At 33.3% G+C, this 19,889-nt stretch overlaps 1 protein-coding gene across 2 annotated transcripts in view; it reads left to right on the top strand.

Moving 5' to 3' along the window:
- The window catches only part of LOC109109925 (xaa-Pro dipeptidase-like), a 56,403-nt gene that overhangs the window by 16,407 nt on the left and 20,107 nt on the right, over nt 1–19,889 (top strand). For both annotated transcript variants that reach the window (XM_042775738.1, XM_042775739.1), the window contains exons 8-9: nt 1,407–1,482; nt 8,917–8,963. In XM_042775738.1, the coding sequence (XP_042631672.1) occupies nt 1,407–1,482; nt 8,917–8,963 (123 nt within the window). The remainder of the gene's footprint in view (nt 1–1,406; nt 1,483–8,916; nt 8,964–19,889) is intronic.

Genomic DNA, 19,889 nt, shown 5'->3' with positions numbered 1-19,889 from the left:
GTTTTAAACTAAAATACATAGAGTTTTTAATCCATAACAACACTTCCTCCAGTGAAAAAGTGTTCTGGTGTGAATCAGGAGAGAAATCTGCACAGATCAAGCAGCGTTTAAACAAATATGTGTCTGGATTTTGATGTGAGAGACAACAGCAGATGCACTTTTTCACTGGAGGAAGTGTTATTATGGATTATGGACGTCTTGATGGATTTGTTTCAGCTTTTGTCTTCTCCAGATATTAACTGATGGACTGGAGTGCTGTGGATTATTGTGATGTTTTTATCAGCTGTTTGGACTCTCATTCTGACGGCACCCATTCACTGCAGAGCAAGAGATGCAATGCTACGTTTCTCCAAATCTGATGAAGAAACAAACTCATCATAATCTCGGATGAACTGAGAGTGAGATTTTTGGGTGAACTATTGCTTTAACAAACCATATATTTACTGATTCCTGATGTAAGTGATCCGTATTTTAAGTGTTCAGTGCTCCGGAGCTGCTGAGAAGAATCACATGGCAGATCGTAACCGTGGGTTACTGCAGTGTGTGTGTGTGTGTGTGTGTGTGTGTGTGTGTGTGTGTGTGTGTGTATGCAGTGATATATTTAGATGTGTTGTTAGAAAGTTTGCACATTCACACTGAGTCATAGAAGGTGAAGTCAAGATGCTTCAGTAATGCAGGCACCATCCTGAAGACATAAAGAAGACGCTCGACCAGGAATAGATGGTGGAGGTGAAGAAAAAAACACTAACGAGAGACTAAGTGCTGATTTCTCTGACGTCAGTCCTGCTGGGTTTAGGCTAAGTTTAGGATTGTAAGTTTATCAGAGAAGTTTGTTCTTCATTCAACTTTCTGGCCAGAAACTTATTAGAAATGCATTCAGTAAGGCTGCATTAAACTGATGAAAAGTGACAGTAAAGACATTTATAAGATTTCTGTTTCGAACTGTGAATCCTGAAAAATAAGCAGCACAACTGTTTTCAACATTGATAATAATCAGAAATGTTTCTCGAGCAGCAAATCATCATATTAGAATGATTTCTGAAGATCATGTGACACTGAAGACTGGAGTAATGATGCTGAAAATACAGCTGCCCATCACAGAAATAAATTACAGTTTAGTATATATTCACATAGAAAACAGCTTTTTTAAATTGTAATAATATTTCACATTTTTACTGTATTTTTGATCAAATAAATGCAGCCTCGGTGATCTAATCTTACCGATCTCAAACTTTTGAACATTAGTGTATGCGACTCTGTGAACAGTTTTTAAGTGACTTCACATCGTGCGTGAGAACAGCCCTGGTAAAGTCATTTTTTAACGCACAGCCTCTTGTAGCACGTTATATGTTCATATGCATATTTTTATGATGATTATCATCACCTCTCTCTCGGTTTCTCTGCAGTCGTTTGCTGAAGACTGACATGGAGCTGGAAGTTCTGCGCTACACCAACCGCGTTTCCAGTGAAGCCCACAAAGAGGTAAAATAAGCTTTTCGGCAGATTTCCCCCTCTAAGTTTTCTAATTTGAAAACTGCTGCCCTTAAGACTTTAGGTGAAAGTAGTCAAATCTGATAATTACTCTGAAACTGCATTTCTCAAAAGCTTCACAAGCCTCCTACGATCTCATTAGGCTTTTGGGAAATGCCTCCCAGGGTGTTTCTCGCCTCTCCTGAGACACAGACAGCTCAGTTTGGGTCACAAGCTGTATGTTTGGCACAGTGTTTTTGTGCGGATGAAATCGGGAGGATGTTACAGGGGAGAAGCCCATCAAATCACTCTTAAAAACACTATTTGGTTGGAGTTTGAGCCTCTGGGCCTCTGTTAGAAAGCATTTTTAGTCAGATCCGTACTGTATACTCTTGATGTAAAGCTACCAAAATTGTATACTTCTTTTGATTAGTATCTAGGCCGGCATTGCATTTATCTTTCACAGATACAAGACAATACCAGAATACTAAACAGTTGATATTTCAGCACAGAATCCTGCATCTAGACCAGGCGCTGCACTGGAAAAAAATAAGAAAATAAACAATGGTTGCACTCAGAAATTACAAAGAAACCACAAGTATCACTTTGAATTAAACATTGCATTTTGAAAGACTGAAGTTGTATTTTCTTGCAAAATGTACTCCAGTAATCTTTGTTTTTATTTAGAACTTCAAACTGAATAATAATAGAGTGTGTGGTAGTCAAGTTACTTTTAAAAGCAATGCATTACAATATTGCGTTAATCTGTAAAGAGAAGTAACTAATTGCATTACTTTTTATGGAAAGTTGTGTTTTTATGTCTTTTGCGTTACTTTTTCTCATCTGGGCTGGGCTTTCTTGTTTGTTTTAAGTACAAAAGTTATATTTTTGGCAAACGTAAAAGCCCTTTCAGAGAAATTAATAAAAAAGGGGGGAAAACAAAGTAATTGGTGTTACTTGAGAAAGAATACTTGCAAAATAAAAAGTAATGCATTACTTTACTAGTTATTTGAAAGAAAGTAATCTGATTACATAACTTGCGCTACTTGTAGTGTGTTACCCCCAAAACTGGTGGGGGTAAACAAAAGTTTATTAAAAGAGATGATTGTGTGCATTTTCTATTAATCACGATGGCAGTAATTCATGAAATGATGGCTAATAACGTCTTTGGATTTGAGTTTTGTTTTGCATTTGCTTTTTTTGTGTTGTATGCTAAGCAATACAAACAAAAAACAATGCAATCTGTGGACACAATTAGCTCTTCATAGTTGCTTTATAATAAAGTCTAAAGTAAAGATCTTTGTTTTCAATCACGTACAGGAACGTGCTTGTATTATGCCGCTAACAGATGAACGCAGACTCTTGATGCATGTGCTGTAGGACTTATTTATTAAATTAATTTGATGTTTGAAATGTTGAACAATGCACTGCAGGCGAGCAGGTGGCGTGAATAAAACTCTGGGAGACTCTAAATAATTTAATAATCCAGATTGATGGTGTTGGTTTGTGGTAGAGTAGGTTGCTGATATCCATTAATGGATGAAAAGCCTTTTTAAGAGTGTTGGATATTAATGGCCAGTCTGTGGTGTGTACATGAGTTAATGCTGTGCGTTTAAGCTGAGATCATATTTATCATAGAAACTGCTGACTTTAACGGTGAACGTTACTTTAGAAGAGTTGCTGAACATCAATTCATGTCTCAGTTATTAAGAGATTTCCACACAGCTCTATTTATAAGGAATATTTCATAGGTCATTATTTACTTTATTTGTCATTCTAAAACCCAAAGGACAAATAAAAAAATAAATAAATAAAAGACCTTTATGAATGTTTTACTTCTGTTGAACACAAAAGAAGTTATTTTGAAGAATGTAGGAAACCAAACAGTTGTCGGTAGCCATTGACTTTCTCTGTATAGAAAAAAAAATACTATGGAAGTCAATGGCTACCGGCAACTGTTTGGTTTCCTACATTCTTCAAAATGTCTTTTTTTGTGTTTAACAGAAGAAAGAAATTCATACAGGTTTGGAACGACTTGGTTATTTAATTATGACAGAATTTTCATTTTTAGGTGATCTGTTCCTTTAAAGACTATTGCATGAGTCTGTTTTTTGATACTTTGATGATGTTTTTTGAGCTTGACAGTCACTGAAAGCTGCATTAAAATTCTGGAATGCCTTAAGCATTAATAAAGAATGAACCATTTAATTTGTGAATGAAACATTCCTTTAAAACTGTAGAAAATACAAAGATTTCCATTTGATTTCGTCCTTCTGTGGACAGGATTCTTTCACGTGTGCAGACAGAATTGTAGAAGCTCTGTGAAAGTTTATCCTCGCCTTATTTAATGGAAATAGCCCCAGCACCTCATCAAATCTAGAGTGACCTTGGCAGACCGGGTCGATCTTCAGATGAAGGTCTGAAGGACATGTTGTTGAGGCTCTTTTGATTCCTCGTTTCCAGCAATAAAGGCCTGGGCACATATTAACGCTCACAGGTCTTCATAAGTGCCAGTCTCAGCCAGAGCTGATGTAGACAAACGTCTCACCGCCGTAACCTCTCGTCTTCTGTTATTGCTGGATATTCGGTTTAAGAGGGACATGAGTCACGGCCACAATGGAAACACATTGTTTTTTGTGAATGCCGAAATGAGGAACGAGGGATTTTGAAGAGTTCACTGCACGGTCACTTGAGCAGGAAGAGTTCAGAATAGGGCTGAGAATCCAAATCGAGTTCTTATTCAGAATCACTTCAATTTTTTATGACATTCGGTTTCGCTAATGGATTTGGGACGTCTCTTATTTTTGTGCTGATGTGAAAGGAGAATGCTTCCAAATATCTTTCTTCCTCAGAAATACGGAAAGATTAATAAAATTATCAATAAATGTGAAATCAGAATCTTCCGACTTCCGGCGTTCCGACTTCACTTAGTCATTTTATTTTTTATGCATGGTTCAGTTTTGTCTGCATTAACATATCTTGTTAATTAATGTTTTAATTTAGAGGTTGTCAGGAAAATGAATTTGCTCTTTCTTAGTTCCATGCATGGCCTAAAACGCTTGTCGGCCCGATTTAACGCGGTGGGATTTTTGGGTGAAGATGTTGTGACTAACAGAACAGATCCTGGGTGATTTTTCTCCTCTTTCTCTCTCCAGAGCTCTGGCTGAATGAGTATTTCACTCTAAAATGCACATTATACCTTCATATCATATTTGCTGAGTGAAATCCGATACTGTTTCTTTCTAATATCAGGCTGTTGTTTCCAAAAAATAGTGCCTTTTTGCCTGATCTTGTCACACTTTCTTACTAAATATGATATACTTCCAAGCATTTTTGCCTTTACAACCATTTGTAAGGTGAAGTTGTCTTGTATTTTTCTTAATCAACAGAAAAACTGCAGTAAAGACATCTGAGCCAGATTACAGCTATTTTTATTGCATTTTTTTGTATGATTTTATTTTATACCTTTATGCCTAATTTTCTTTTGTTTTTTTTCCTTTGCAGATTATAAATTCAGTTTTATATTTTGAATACTTATTTTTGTCAATAATAAAAAAAAAAAAAACTTTTGGCATTTGACTGCTTGTGTATATATATATATATATGTGTGTGTGTGTGTGTGTGTGTAAGCTTTTGTTGTATTAAAACTTCAAATAAAAGTAAAAAAACAACTATATATATATATAGAGAGAGAGAGATGCACTGATGTATCAGCCAATAATCGGTAATCAGCATCGGCCGATAAAAGCAATTATTTGCACTATTTGCCTTTGGATGATTGTTTAAAAACAGCCGCTGATCAGGTCTGATAATATCCTTAACTAAACTAAACTATTGGTATCTGTATCGGTTAATATTCTAAATTATCGGTTGTCGGTTATCGGCTGAGAAATTTAGTCTCTAATATATGTATATATATATAGATTTTTACAATTATTTTCATCCCAGTGGGCCTTAAAATAGGCTTCAGTTTCTTTACACAAGATGTTATATTCAAGATTCAAGATGTTATTTGTCACGTTCACAGCTATATAGAGAACATATAACCAGCAAATCAGGTCATCTCCAAAGACTGTGCAATTATTTGTAAAGTATGTAACAAAGAAACAAACCGAGATGATAAGATAGTAACAAAGAAAGAAGTCTGGGAAGTACAGGACAGTATTGATTGACTTAAACGCAAATTATCGATCTTTATTTGTTGATGTGAAATGTGACCCGGACGTGTTCTTGACGGGTTTCGTGAGATTCATCTGAATGCGCCGTGGTCTGTCAGTGATGCTTACAGCAGCAGGTTTTGCTGGTTTGAAATGTAAATGACTGTAAATGCTGATTTTGTCTTTGCGTTAAGGAGAGCTGAGACGAAGGTCATTTTCAGTCAAGCAGCGATTAAGAGCTCAGCTTCAGTCCTGGACTTTTACTCTTTTATTGAGTCTGACAGGAGCGGACGACAGTTATTTGACCTTTGAACGTCCAGATATGAATAATGGACTATGTCTATGTAAATGTGCTTTTAAGCATTTATATGCAACTAGGCATGCCAGAGTCAATGCCACATGCATAAATGTAAATATCAGTCTTTATATTGTGCATCAGTTTAAAGATGCATGAAATAGTTCTGCCTTATATATCTTCAAATTGCATTCATTGTCTCAATCAATCATGCATTTGTTTATTTTATCCCAGACAGTCTCGTTAAACCTATTAAGACAGGACTAGTTTAGTAGGATGACCAAATGGTAAATGTATGTTTTGCAAACATACTTTCTCAGTGTTTTTCTTGCATATTACAGAAAATTACCTACGGTTCTGCTAACTTGGGTTTTCTCTAAAAGTTTTGAAACTTTCTCATACTTCATGCACAGTTTTCAGATTCAACACAGAAATTAAAGCTATAGTGTTTTGCTCGTTTCTTTAAACTCATTGGGGAGGCTGCTGAACTCATTGCTGAAAGCAGCGTCAAGTTATCCAGTGAAACACTAATACAATTAATTTTGTTTCATTTGTTGCAAATATCAGATGCTTTTATACAAAGCAGCTTGCATTGCATTCAGGTTATATTTAATTGATAATCATAATCATAATCGAACCCATAATATTGAAGCACCATTTCTTTTATTCAAGCTTCAAGAATGTATAATGCTAGATTCTGTAACTCATTTAGAGTCATTTAGAAAACAAATCCCACCTGAATAGTGCTGACAGCATTAATTCTGTTTTAATAAATGGTTTTGTAGCCTAGAACAGTTTAGTTGTATTTCTACTCGCAGCTCTGAATTAGTTTATGTATTCCATTGGGTTTCTTGTCACTTTTGGAGCTTTCTTGATTTTTTGCATGCCTTAAACCCTCCTGTTTTTTGCATCTGACAGAAAACAACTCAGAACACACTGAACCCTTTTATATCATTAAGGAGTCTGATTATATTCAGGTTACTGTGACCGTGTCTGTCCGCTATTCACCGTCTCTTCTCCCTCTCGCGGGACGTCATTAAAATCCAGCGCTCGACACCTGAGCCGCTCATCACTGCTCATTCCTGATCCTCCCAAACTCCCAGCGCTGCGGAGCCGTGTCACGTTCACCTGCGCAGGTGATCTCTCTCAGGAGACTGTGACCGTCTAATACGGCACAAGACCAGTCAAGTGCTCATCTGTTGCTCTTTATTGCTCGCTCTTGTTCTTAGAATGGTACAGTAAAAATTATAGTATTTAGAAATATTATTACAATTTAAAATTACATACGAACCAGAAGAAGATAACTACATTTTTCAGAAGTGTGGGGTTTGTAAGATTTTTTATTTATTTATTTTTTGGAAAGAAGTCTCTTCTGCTCACCAAGGCTTTATTTATTTGATCAAACAAATGAAGTAAAAGTCTGAAATATTATTACAATTTAAAATATCTGTTTTCTATGTGAATATCTGTTAAAATATAATTTATTTCTGTGATGCACAGCTGTATTTTCAGCATCATTACTCCAGTCTTCAGTGTCACATGATCTTCAGAAATCATTCTAATATGATGATTTGCTGCTCAAAAATATTTCTGATCATTATAAATATATATATATATGTATATAATATATATATATATATATATATATATATATATATATATATGTGTGTATGTGTGTGTGTGTAATTATTATTATTTTGTAATAAATATTCTACTTTTTTTTAGGGCTGTCAAATGATTAATCACGATTAATCACATCCAAAATAAAAGTTTTGTTTATATAATATATGTATGTGTACAGGGTATATTTATTATGTATATATAAATACACACACATAAATTATATATTTAGAAAACTATTTACATGTATATACATTTATATATTTATATTCTTATATTTTATATTATATATAAATATATTTAATATATAAAGATAACATATTCTTCTTAAATATATACATGCATGTGTGTGTATTTATATATACATAATAAATATACACAGTATACACACATATATTATGTAAACAAAACTTTTATTTTGGATGTGATTAATCGTGATTAATCATTTGACAGCCCTACTTTTTTTACATTTTTGTGAGCACCATGATACATTTTTTAAGGCTTCTGTGATGATTACAAAGTTCATATTCATACTTTTATGCTCTCTTTGTTTTATTATTAACAGTGTTTATTTAAAATAGAAATCTTTCAAAACGTTATAAATGCCTTTACTGTCGTTTTCAGTCAATTTAATGCTTCTTGCTGAATAAAAGTATTAATTTCTTTGTAGAGCGAAACTGAAGTTATGCATTTTTTTCAGTATTCTCTGCAGAACAAAACCCTGCAACTAAATTTACATGAATCTGCACAAAACGTTTCATTTTTCATTTTTGTTGAAACTGTGACTTTTTGTTTTTTTTTAGGATTCCTTGACAAATAGAAAGTAGAAAGAAAATATTTCTTCTGTCAGTTTTGATCATTGTAATGCCTACTTTCCTGAATAAATGTATTAAATCCTTTACAAAATTGTCTTCCTGACTCTAAACTTTTGAATGGTAGTATATACTAGCACTGTTTTATTCCTACAAGCATCATTTTACCTCTGTCACCCAACATACTAACATTATCTGCAACAACCTGATCTCCGCAATCTCCCGGGGATCCTTCAGCGCCGCTGTACGATGTGACTCACGGTTCTCGATTGAAATAAAAGCTTCCTAACCTGCAATCATCAAACAACCCTCGACACTCGCTCTCCCTCAGTTCTCTCCGTCTCGCCACAAATGACTGTTATCTCATCAAATGGATGAGTCTTTCTGTAATTTGAAGGCAATTGCTGGTCATTTTCCCGTTGCCTGCCGGCGAGAGTTCATTGAGATTATTAGACTTTATCTGGAGAGGGAAGGGAAGCCCTCGGCTGAGGACTGAGGTGGATGACTAATTGAATATTCTGTAAAGCGCTCTTATCTGATTACTGTGTGTGTTTGCTTGTAGGTGATGAAACACGTGAAGCCGGGTGTGAAAGAGTATGAGATGGAGAGGTGAGTATTGATCTGTTAATTGATTTAATTGATTGATTGAGCTGCTGGTGTCCTGATTCAATCCTCTCAACTGAAGTAAAGCCTAATGAAGAAAATCACACTCTTTTCCCATGAACTTGCTCAGAATCAGTCTGTGTTTCCATTCATCTGAGAGCCCAGTAAAGTACCCACAGTGCATCACAGACTTAGTCTGCTGGTTTTAACGAGATGTTTTAACGTTTGAAAACATGTAGTTGTTTTTTGTTGGTTTACAAAATAAATTGAGTGTGCGTGCATAACTTCAACTTCTTTTTTTTTTTTTTGAAGTGGTGATTTTTTTATTTTTTTATTTTGTTTGTTTATTGCTGCTGCTCTGTTTTAGAATTTGTTGCATACGTTTCTATTAAATCTAAATAAATTCTGTTATTGGAATTTTTATACTTCACCTTCATTTCTTAATATCTTTACCTAATTTCTTTAAATTTTTCACTATTTTGTCACTATTATCTAGTTGTAGTTTTTATTTGTTTTAATCTTACACTGCATGAAAAAAAAAATAATCAATTATGATTAGTAAAGCAGCATTAATGTTTGATTCTAATCATTGACTTGCCCAAAGACTGTAATAACCCCCCCCCCCCCCCAAAAAAAAAACTACTTAACATGTAGAATATGGAAAATAATTTTTTTTATGTGTTTTTCCATAGAAAACAACAGTGACATTATGTAAAATGGCATTTAAAGGGTTAAAATCCTGAAAATAAACAAATTTTGGTAGCTATATATGATCAGAGCTGATGTTGGTAATAGAAAAACAAAAACAAAAATTAGCTGAGAGTGTAAAAATAAATGGTCGTCATTCATGAAACACGAGCAGAAAGATTTTTTGTGTAAATCGTTCGTAAAGCCGTTCTGACGTAAACTTTTGCATTCATGAAAATGTTTGTTTTTTCAAAACATTGAAAGAAATGTACACATGTAAATGGTGCATAAAACCTTCTGTGTTCTTTCTGGCAAACTGATAACACTGCATTTTGATGCACTGCCATCATAATATTTGACAAGTTTTTTTTTTTTTTTGTGTTTTTTTTTTTTTTTTTTTTGGTAGCTGAGAGTTGTTAACTGTTTAACTTTGGGTAAAACGCAGCACTCATCACTGTCACTTTTTCCCCATAGGCGATGGTTATGCTAATTGTGAACGAGCGTGCACACGAGCACAAACAAGTCTGGAATTCATAAACATACACTTGTTTAAACTGATGAGATCTGGAGGACAGTTTTCAGGAAGGTCTGGTTTATGTGTAAATGACTCTGAATTTACTCATGTTTTCGCAAAAATATCCAGCAGCAAAACCATTTTCAAACGTTGCAAATCATCATATTAGAATGATTTCTGAAGATCATGTGACACTGAAGACTGGAGTAATGATGCTGAAAATTCAGCTTTGATCACAGAAATAAATTACAGTTCAACATATATTCACATAGAAAACAGTTATTTTAAATCGCAATAATATTTCACATTTTTACTGTATTTTTGACCAAATAAATGCAGCTCTGCTGAGCAGAAGAGCCTTCTTTTAAAAACATTAAAAAATTTTGGAGTGCTATTTTCTCCTATAGAATCTAGTTCAGTTGTGATACATAATTATCTGTCAGGAAGCATTAATATTTTATGCATGTTATTATTCAAAGGCATCACTTACAGCTTACTGTTATATAATGAATATCTTGTAAACTACAGCTTCAGAGTATTCAGGATCTTCTAGCTTCTTAGTGTTTTTGTGCCTGATAAGACCAGCCGACCTCTTCTGATAAGCTGCAGCTTTTTACAGGGATTTTCTCTCAGTATCTGCAGCCAGAGAAGAGTAAGATAAGAGCGACTCCCTCCACTCGTTTTGTCCTCTAAAGAAGCGCCGCAGTGACGTCCGGAGGTCTCGAAGCGGGCCGTGCAACCCAGACCTTCAGAGAGTGTGATGCATGATCTACTTCCTCTAATGATGCCGTGCCTCTCAGCTCTCGCCGCCCAAGTGCATGCTGGGATGTGACCTCTGCATTCATCTCTCCCTCTCTGTGTGGTCAGGAGAAGCCAATTTCCATCCAATTTTCTACTCACTTTCTTTTTTCCACCGTGAATGTCAGTTTCCTGCAGGGATCACGAGGGTTTTTAATGTTATGCGTCTGCTGCAGTCCTAGAGTCACATTAGGACATTAGGAGCCAGTGATTCACTGATGACTGGACATAATGAGAGACTGTGACAAACAGGTGTGTGTGTGTGTGTGTGTGTGTGTGTGGTACAACAGGACAGACCCGCAGGGAAGGTCACGCCAAGCAGTGGCTCACTAGACACACGTCAGTACAGCAGCGGTCAGATTTACTCACACACACTCACTAGGGACCAGTACACAAGACTCGAGGGGAAACATCTTCACAGAAACAAAAGCATGGCTGGATTTGCTTAAGTTTGCAAACAAGTTGCTTGAGTGTAACTACATTGACATTCAGAAGTTTGAGGTCAGTAAAAGAAAGTCTCTTCTGCTCACCAAGGCTATTTATTTGATCAAAAATACAGTAAAAATAGTGAAATATTATTACAATTTAAAATAACTGTTTTCTATGTGAATATATAATAAAATGTAATTTATTTCTTTGATGCGCAGCTGAATTTTCAGCATCATTACTCCAGTCTTCAGTGTCACATGATCTTCAGAAATCATTCTAATATGATGATTTGCTGCCCAAGAAACATTTCTGATTATTATCAATGTTGAAAACAGTTGTGATGCACAATATATTCTTTGAAACATAAAAATTTCAAAACTAAATATACACAAAACAAAAAAAATTTCAAAAAAAAAGCATTTATTTGAAATATAACTCCTTTGTGACATTATAAATGTCTTTACTGTCACATTTGATTAATTTAATGCATGCTTTATGGATAAAAGTAATTATTTCTTTCAAGCAAAAAAAAAAAAAAAAATAATCAGAAAGACCCGAACACATTTATATAGACGCAACAGCATTTACTTGCATTTTGTTCCCATGAATCACATTTTATCATGTATCACAGCACAGAAGCTCATTTTTAACACTCGTTTTGCTTCATTACATTTGTAATTGCTTATTAAATGAAGCAGCTGAGGCTCCTCAGTGGAAATGACACAGAAATCTACCGCAAAAACTCATTTATGGCTTTGTCGAAATCAAAAGATCCCAGTTTTAGTTGGTATTTAACCTGTTAACTGTCACCCCGTCCCGTATACGGGACGCCTACGTTGACTTCACTAAATCCTTATCTAATCATGACAAAATATATATTGTTGCAAAGGTCTAAGACTCCTAAATAGATATTTTACCAAATGTTTTTTGTTAAAAATTATGTAGGAAAAGTAATAGATTAATTTATGACAAGAGTGGCACCCTCAAAAAACTACATAATAACAGGAGTTCTGACCTTGTCAAAAAAAAAAAAGTCTTCTTCGTTTCCTTTTTCTCTGTCACACTTTAGAAATAATCAGAAATGATATATCAACTGAAAACTTAAAATCTCAAAATTCATCCTTTAAAACCCATTTTAAAATCAGACATCGCATTACCACAAAAATGGTACATCAATATCATGTTATAAAATGTTTTTGTTTATGAATTATAAAAATTTTAGTTTGGAAAGTGCACTTTCAAGTCTATGTTCAAAAATGTGAGTGACAGTTAAGGGGTTAACAACATAGGATCACTTCTGGGCTCTTTGACAAAGATGAAGTAGCAGTGAATATAAGAAACAATATAAATATTAGACTAACACTATATCTCAAAAAAAAACACACAACACCACACTCCACAGTCACACAATACTCAAAAAAAAAAAATAAAATACTCATACTCACATCTCATATTTATCATCAGAAAAAAAGAAACGTTGCTCTGCTAAATATTTAAATTTGTAAATACATATATATTTTTTTTATTTTTTTTTCAAAAGTTTTTGACCAAAGTTCAAGAGAAACAGTATTTGTTTGAGAGGCAACCGCTGAAACTAATTTAAGGCTTAATATATTATTTATTTATTTATTTATATATATTTTTATTTTTTATTTATATTTATTTATTTATGTATTTATTTATTTATATTTTTATTTTTTATTTATATTTATTTATTTATTTATTACAAAAAAATTACACATTATTTTTATTTTAATTTTATTAATTAATATTTAACTTTTTTTTTAAGATTGCTTCTTGGCTTTTTGACAGATCAAATAGAAGTAAATGTAGAAACAATATACAAAAATAAATATATGTATAAAAAAGACTATACTAATAACACAACATAAGATAACTAATTAAATTGTTACTTTTTTAGTACTTTTTGTTTGCTAGTATCTCTGAGCCGAAGCCGAGCCTGACAGAAACAGAACTTCTCTTGCTCTCACTGAATGTGCATTAGTGGCCCACACAGGCTTCTGCGTCCCGTGGGAAAAACGAATCGATTTAAATTGCGTTTTGTCGCAAGAGCGAGCGCAGTGGAGGATCCTCTCACCTCTGCACAATGCTGGAAACTTCATTATTTATTTTTAACTCCTTAATTCTCCTTTGAAGCGTGTGAATGTGCATGTGTGTGTGTGTGTGTGTGTGTGTGTGTGTGTGTGGCATAGTTTGGTAATTGTACAATGTGCTGATGTCAGATTGATAGGTGCTTTCATCATCAGTAGAGGACATTTGGAGAACATGAGTTTACTGAAAACATGAGCAACATGAGACGATAACAGCAGGAAAATCCATCGATCGCCTTCTTTTTAAAGCAGCGAATCTCAATCTTTTTGTCTCTAAGGTCCTCCGTTGTCCAAAGCTCTCTCTCCATCATTTGTTTCCTCCGCTCTGTTTTCCAAACGTATTTGAATCCGTAGATAGTCCTAGTTTTCTTTTAATTAAATCTCACAATTACAGATGTTTTTAGAGCTTAATGATCTTCAGGGATCTCAGACACTTTAACCAATGAATATGCATGAGTTTTCCAGCCGTTCGTCATTTACTAGAAAAGGATTAAGATATATATATATATTTATATATATATATATATATATATATATATATATATATATATATATATATTTATTTATTTATTTATATATATATAAAAATAATATAAATAAATATATATATTTACTTTATTTATATTTATATATTTATATATTTATATTTATATATTTACTTTATAGTATTTTCTTCTTATATGTAATTGAAAGCAGAAGTACTGTAGAAAGAAAACAAAATATAAATAAAATCTGTAATAATTGCCCTGAAAAATGCTAGATTTTGTTTAATTTATGTCATATAATTTATTTATATTGTTTATATATTACAGTATATATTATTTTAAATAATTATTAGTTTACTTTAAATTACAATTTTAAAATGAGGCTTATTAAACAAAAACCATAAAAAAGTATATTAAGTATATATAATATTTTTTATATAATATTTTTATATTATTTTCACCTGCCTCAGTTTCTCATTTTCAATTAGTTTAAATTGATACTAAAATAACTAAAACTAAAAAATAAAATATTAAAAACTAGACTTAATATATATATATATATATATATATATATATATATATATATATATATATATCTATATATAAATTACTAAAACTTTCACTAAAAAATAAATATAAATGTTTACAGAAAATATAAAAATAAAAACTAATTCTAAATGTTCATATAAACTATAATAGTATCTTTATATATATATAGATATATATATATATATATATATATATATATATATATATATATATATATATATTATATAATATATATATTTATATAATAACACAGAAAAAATAAGAAAGGGTAAAAGTTTTGAGGGGGTGAGTTAAAATAATAAATATCTTGGTGTGTATTATTTATTTTAGCTAATTTTAATGATTTAAAAGTCATCTTGAGGCCCCTTTGGCAGTTTTATGTCATGGTTTATTGGCCCCTGAACCCCTGGTTGAGGAACAAAAATGTTGTTGCAAACATGTATAATACAGAAGTATTTAAGTCAGTCCTGAGGGTGCATGAATGTTGACTGGATTTTCATTGTTATTCTTTAATGAGATGTTTATACACCGCAGTAATTCTAATGTTGCGGTGGTTGTTTTGCAGCTGGATGGATGCAGTACAGACGCTGTATTTGTATTCGGTCACGTACTGTATATAGCGCTGAAGTAAGACAAACTTGAACGTTAGGAACACAAACTCCAGGACTTGCTTTCTCAGATTGATGAGGCTTCTTCTCTTCACCGCAGGCTGACGGATGTCTCTCTTAACTTCATGTGTTGTTATGAAGTTTGCTTTTGTCCCTCGAGGACTGAGCTTTTTTTTTTGTTCTCGTATCCTGCAGACGTTTTCGAGAACAAATAATGAAGGGGGTAAAAATAAAACTCAAACTCGGCCTTGTCCCCAGGCAGGCAGCAGATGATGAAGATATTCAGAGGTGAACGAAATGAAGCGGAGGCTTTGTGAAGCATCTGTCTTCACGGCGAGCTGATGATGGGTTTGCTGTGTCCTGAGCTTCATCTTTTTTAAAGTTCACGCAGGGTGTGGCCAAACTCAGCTTTGCATTGCATTCGGCTTTTTCCACTTTGAAGTAGTTTATGCAATGAATGAATCGTATTTTAATAGTGATCATGATTTCTGCTTCTCTCAATTTAGTAACCATAATCTTTTGCAGTTTTTTGTCTGCTGGTTAATTATCCTGGAAATGTTTTATTTAAATTTGGTGTTTGCATAAGCTTTCATGGTTGCGGTTGCCAGATATAAAGAATTTAAATCCCCCAATCAGAGCTTTTCTCTTAAATGGAAACATATTCTGCCCAGTGTTTAGCTTAATCATCTCAATCTGGCAACCGGAAAAGCACTAATAATAATATTTAAATAATAGTGCCAGTCTTTCATGCTGTCGTTTGCACATTTTGCACTGTTTGTGACGAATAAATGTGTGATGTTTGCTTGATTTGTGCTTTTGTGAAAGTACAATATGTCTGATGAATTGTAAATAATAATAATAATAATAATAATAACAATGGTTATAATTATTCTGATTATATAGACCAACATAAAGCCAATCTGAAATCACACTATTAAATTAAAAATATTAAATAGCACATGCATAATTTCTGCAATAAATTTATATTTATTTTATATAATATGTTCTAAAATAATTAGAAATAAATATTGAAATATTGAGAATTAATCTTTTTTTATTAATAAATTTGTAAATGTTTTATTCATTAAATTTTAGATATTCAAAAACCTGTTTAAAATGCATATTTACAGAAATATGTGAAAAATATAGAGCTATTTACTATGAGTTATTTTGGGAATTGTTTTATTTTTTTTATTTGCATGAATTAAATTACACTTTTAAATTAAGAAAATGTGGTTTTCTCATATATCCAGGTTTTCCAAGACCAGAATATTAATGCATATAATTGTTAATTATTTATACGTATTTAAATATAATTATTAACATTATTTTATTACATTTTGTAATTTATGTTAATTAAATTAGATTTTTAAAATTAGGCTTCCTTATATATCTAGGCTTTCCGAGACCAATAACAGGATTATTACAGTAAACTAAAACCATAAAAAAAAAAAAAAAAAAATAGATTAAATAAAAGTAACCTTTGTTACTTGAAAAAAAAGAAAATATTAAATATAAAAAATTATTAAATATTACATTAATTAAATATATGAAATAGTTTAATAGAGATATATATATATATATATATAATGAACTAAAGAAGATCCTGTGCATCTGTCAAAATAAAAGTCCTGCTTCCGACACATGTCGGCCACAATTAAGTAATTAAAAATGGCAAATATCGGCCGATAACACCACTAATATAAAACTACCTGTACATGTGCCAATATTTTAATATTTTGTAATAAACTTCTTAAATCCTTATCATTGTGCAGGTATTTCACAGTCAAGAATCCATCACATTTATGCAGAAAATATATATATATATAAAAAAAAAATAGTTTTGTCGGTTTAAATGCGCTTTTATTTGGTTTGACATTTTTTTTAGTTCTTCACTTCCCATTTTAATCCTGAGTGTTTGAAATATTTGGGATGATGAGATTGAATTTGTGTCGTGGGACTCTTCTCTTCTGGAGAATAACAGGATGAACAAGTAATCGTGTTATTTAGCCCAGAATGGTGAATATTGCTCATACGGATCTCTATTTTGGAGAGGCGAGGGTTACCCAGCATGCACCGGGCCGGTCTGACCACATGATTGGTCCCTCAGGGAGCAATTAGGTCCAACTAAAGTATCTGTGAGCCGAGAGAGTTGAGAGACGTCAAACCTTTGGCTTTAACCCATTGTCAGTTAAACGCTTGTTAGCCGAGGCAGCGCTGCGTATGACGGCGCTCACTTTCACGCTCGCGCTTTCCATTTCCTGCTGCTGCAGGAGCAAAGCAGATTCTATTTCCTCTGTTTCATTCATTCGGCTCTCGATGAGTTCAATCCGGTTCGGGACTCTTGCAGGAAGCACAGATGAAGCCGCTGTCGCTTTCAGAGAAAATAGAGATTTCGGAACTTTTATTCTTACCTGTTTGTGAATTATTGAGTGACTTGTTGGTTACAGTGTTTGCTTCCTATATATATATATAGTGTGTGTGTGTGTGTGTGTGTGTGTGTGTGTGTGTGTGTGTGTGTGTGTGTGTGTGTGTGTCTGACCCTATTGTGCACCACAGTCATCCTTAATATGTTTGTGTGTTTCTGAGAAAAAAAAGAAAAAAGAAAAAAAAAATAACATGATTATATATATATTTTTTTTTTCAGCTGTCATCTAAATTATAAGTATGTTTATTTGCCATTTATTTGTATTTTTATTTCAAATATGAATTAAGATAAAATCTCTCTCTCTCTATACATATATATGTATACAGAGAGAGAAGAGAGTAAGGTAAGAATAGTAAGATTTTTTAAATGTTTTTTAAAGAAGTCTCTTCTGCTCACCAAGCCTCCATTTATTTGATCCAAAATACAGCAAAAGCAGTAATATTGTGAAATATTTTTACTATTTAAAATAACTGCTTTCTATGTGAATATCTGTTAAAGTGTAATTTATTTCTGTGATGCACAGCTGTATTTTAATATGCTGATTTGCTGCTCGAGAAACATTTCTGATTATTATTAAAATTTAAAACAGTTGAGTACATTTTTTTCAGGATTCTCTGATGAAGATCAGCATTTATCTGAAATAAAAAGCTTTTGTGGTATTATAGAAATTAATACTTTTATTTAGCAAGGATGCTTTAAATTGATCTGAAGTGATGATAAAGACATTTTTAATGTTACAAAAGATTTCTATTTCAGATAACAATAATAAATGTTTCTTGAGCAGCAAGTCATCATATAAGAATGATTTCTGAAGATCATGTGACACTGAAGACTGGAGTAATGATGCTGAAAATACAGCTGCACATCACAGAAATACATTACAGTTTAACACATATTCATGTATAAAACAGCTGTTTTAAATTAAAATAATATTTCACAATTTTTACTGTATTTTTTATTAAAGAAATGCAGGCTTGGTGAGCAGAAGACACTTCTTTAAAAAACATAACTATTCAAAAACTTTTGTCTGGTAGGGTATATGCAGTATATATCGGCCTTTGTATAATTATCCCTGTGTTTTACCCCTGTGCTGAACATGTGTTTGTAACATACCAGCAGGTATTTTACAGTAACATTAACAGTAGTAGTTACTTGCTGTCAGTGTAATGCATTTGCATGGAATATAAGTAAATTGCAATATGTGCATGCAAACCTGTTCTGTCAGAATCCAGTGTTTTATTAGTTTTGATGATATGTAAGAGTCTCGGCGTGTGTGGTGAGGTTTCTTCTCATGCGTTTAGATGTTGCCAGGTTCTTCATCTGCAAGCGTGAGAGTGGTTTCAGAAACAAAGCAATACTCAAGTTTAGTGTCTTTTTATCTTCCTTGTCTCTGAAGCTTTCACTCATCTTTTGGTTTAATTTCATGGGATCTGTGCAGACGAAGTGAACGTGTCGGACGAGCTCCTGATTCACTGCGTTCCTCTAATGTCTTCTGCCTTTACGATCCAGATGAAGACCATGTAAACATTATTTTCGTCTCTCTGGCATTGTATGTGTAAAGCAGTGCAGCTGTTGTTATGGTTACAAGTTATAAATAGGCTGCGCAGGTGACAGGAGAGCCGACGATACGGGATGAAAGACGCTGCTGAAATCTATCCCACAATTCTCTGCTCCTCGCCGAGTGCTTTTCGAGTTTGCTTTTACTTCATGTGAAGGCATGACCTTCTTGTCTGAATTAATAAGACGCATTAGTTAAGACCGGCCGCCTCTTGTGTATCAGTACAGCTGTAGCTCTTAATTGATTTGATTAAATCTGCAAGTGAATAATCACGCGCAGATGTGTTTTCTGTGTTATAAATATGCTGGAGATGAAGTCTGCGGTTACTTATGTTTGTCCCCTCACTGCTTGGCATTTTTGTCGTGCTCATTGTCCTGTAGCTCTCTCTCTCTCAACCCTCGGAAAAACTCGAGATACAGCTGCAATTAGAAGCAGTTTGAGGATTTCATTAGGACTCTTGCGATGGCCGCTGGCTGAGACTTCAAAGCGAGCTTCATCACAGAACGGAGATAACAGAGTGACTCTGAGGGCATGCAGATGACTTCCACACTGTGAGTTTGATAGTGGTTTTGTGATTTAATGATTCCAGATGTGAATTTTACTCCTTTTCCAAGTGGAGAGACGGCAGAGTCACACATCACTCGTCTGCATTAAAACTCACAGCCAGACTGAAGCGAATACACACATTCAGTTACTGATTCATCACCTGATTGTGGTTATTTGATTTAATCGCAATTATTTGAGATAATCGTGATTATTGTGCAG

The sequence above is a fragment of the Cyprinus carpio genome, chromosome A18 (assembly GCF_018340385.1).
Source record: "Cyprinus carpio isolate SPL01 chromosome A18, ASM1834038v1, whole genome shotgun sequence".
Classification (NCBI taxonomy): domain Eukaryota; kingdom Metazoa; phylum Chordata; class Actinopteri; order Cypriniformes; family Cyprinidae; genus Cyprinus; species Cyprinus carpio.
Note: the sequence above shows the minus strand (reverse complement) of the source record. Positions and strands in the feature narration are given on the sequence as shown.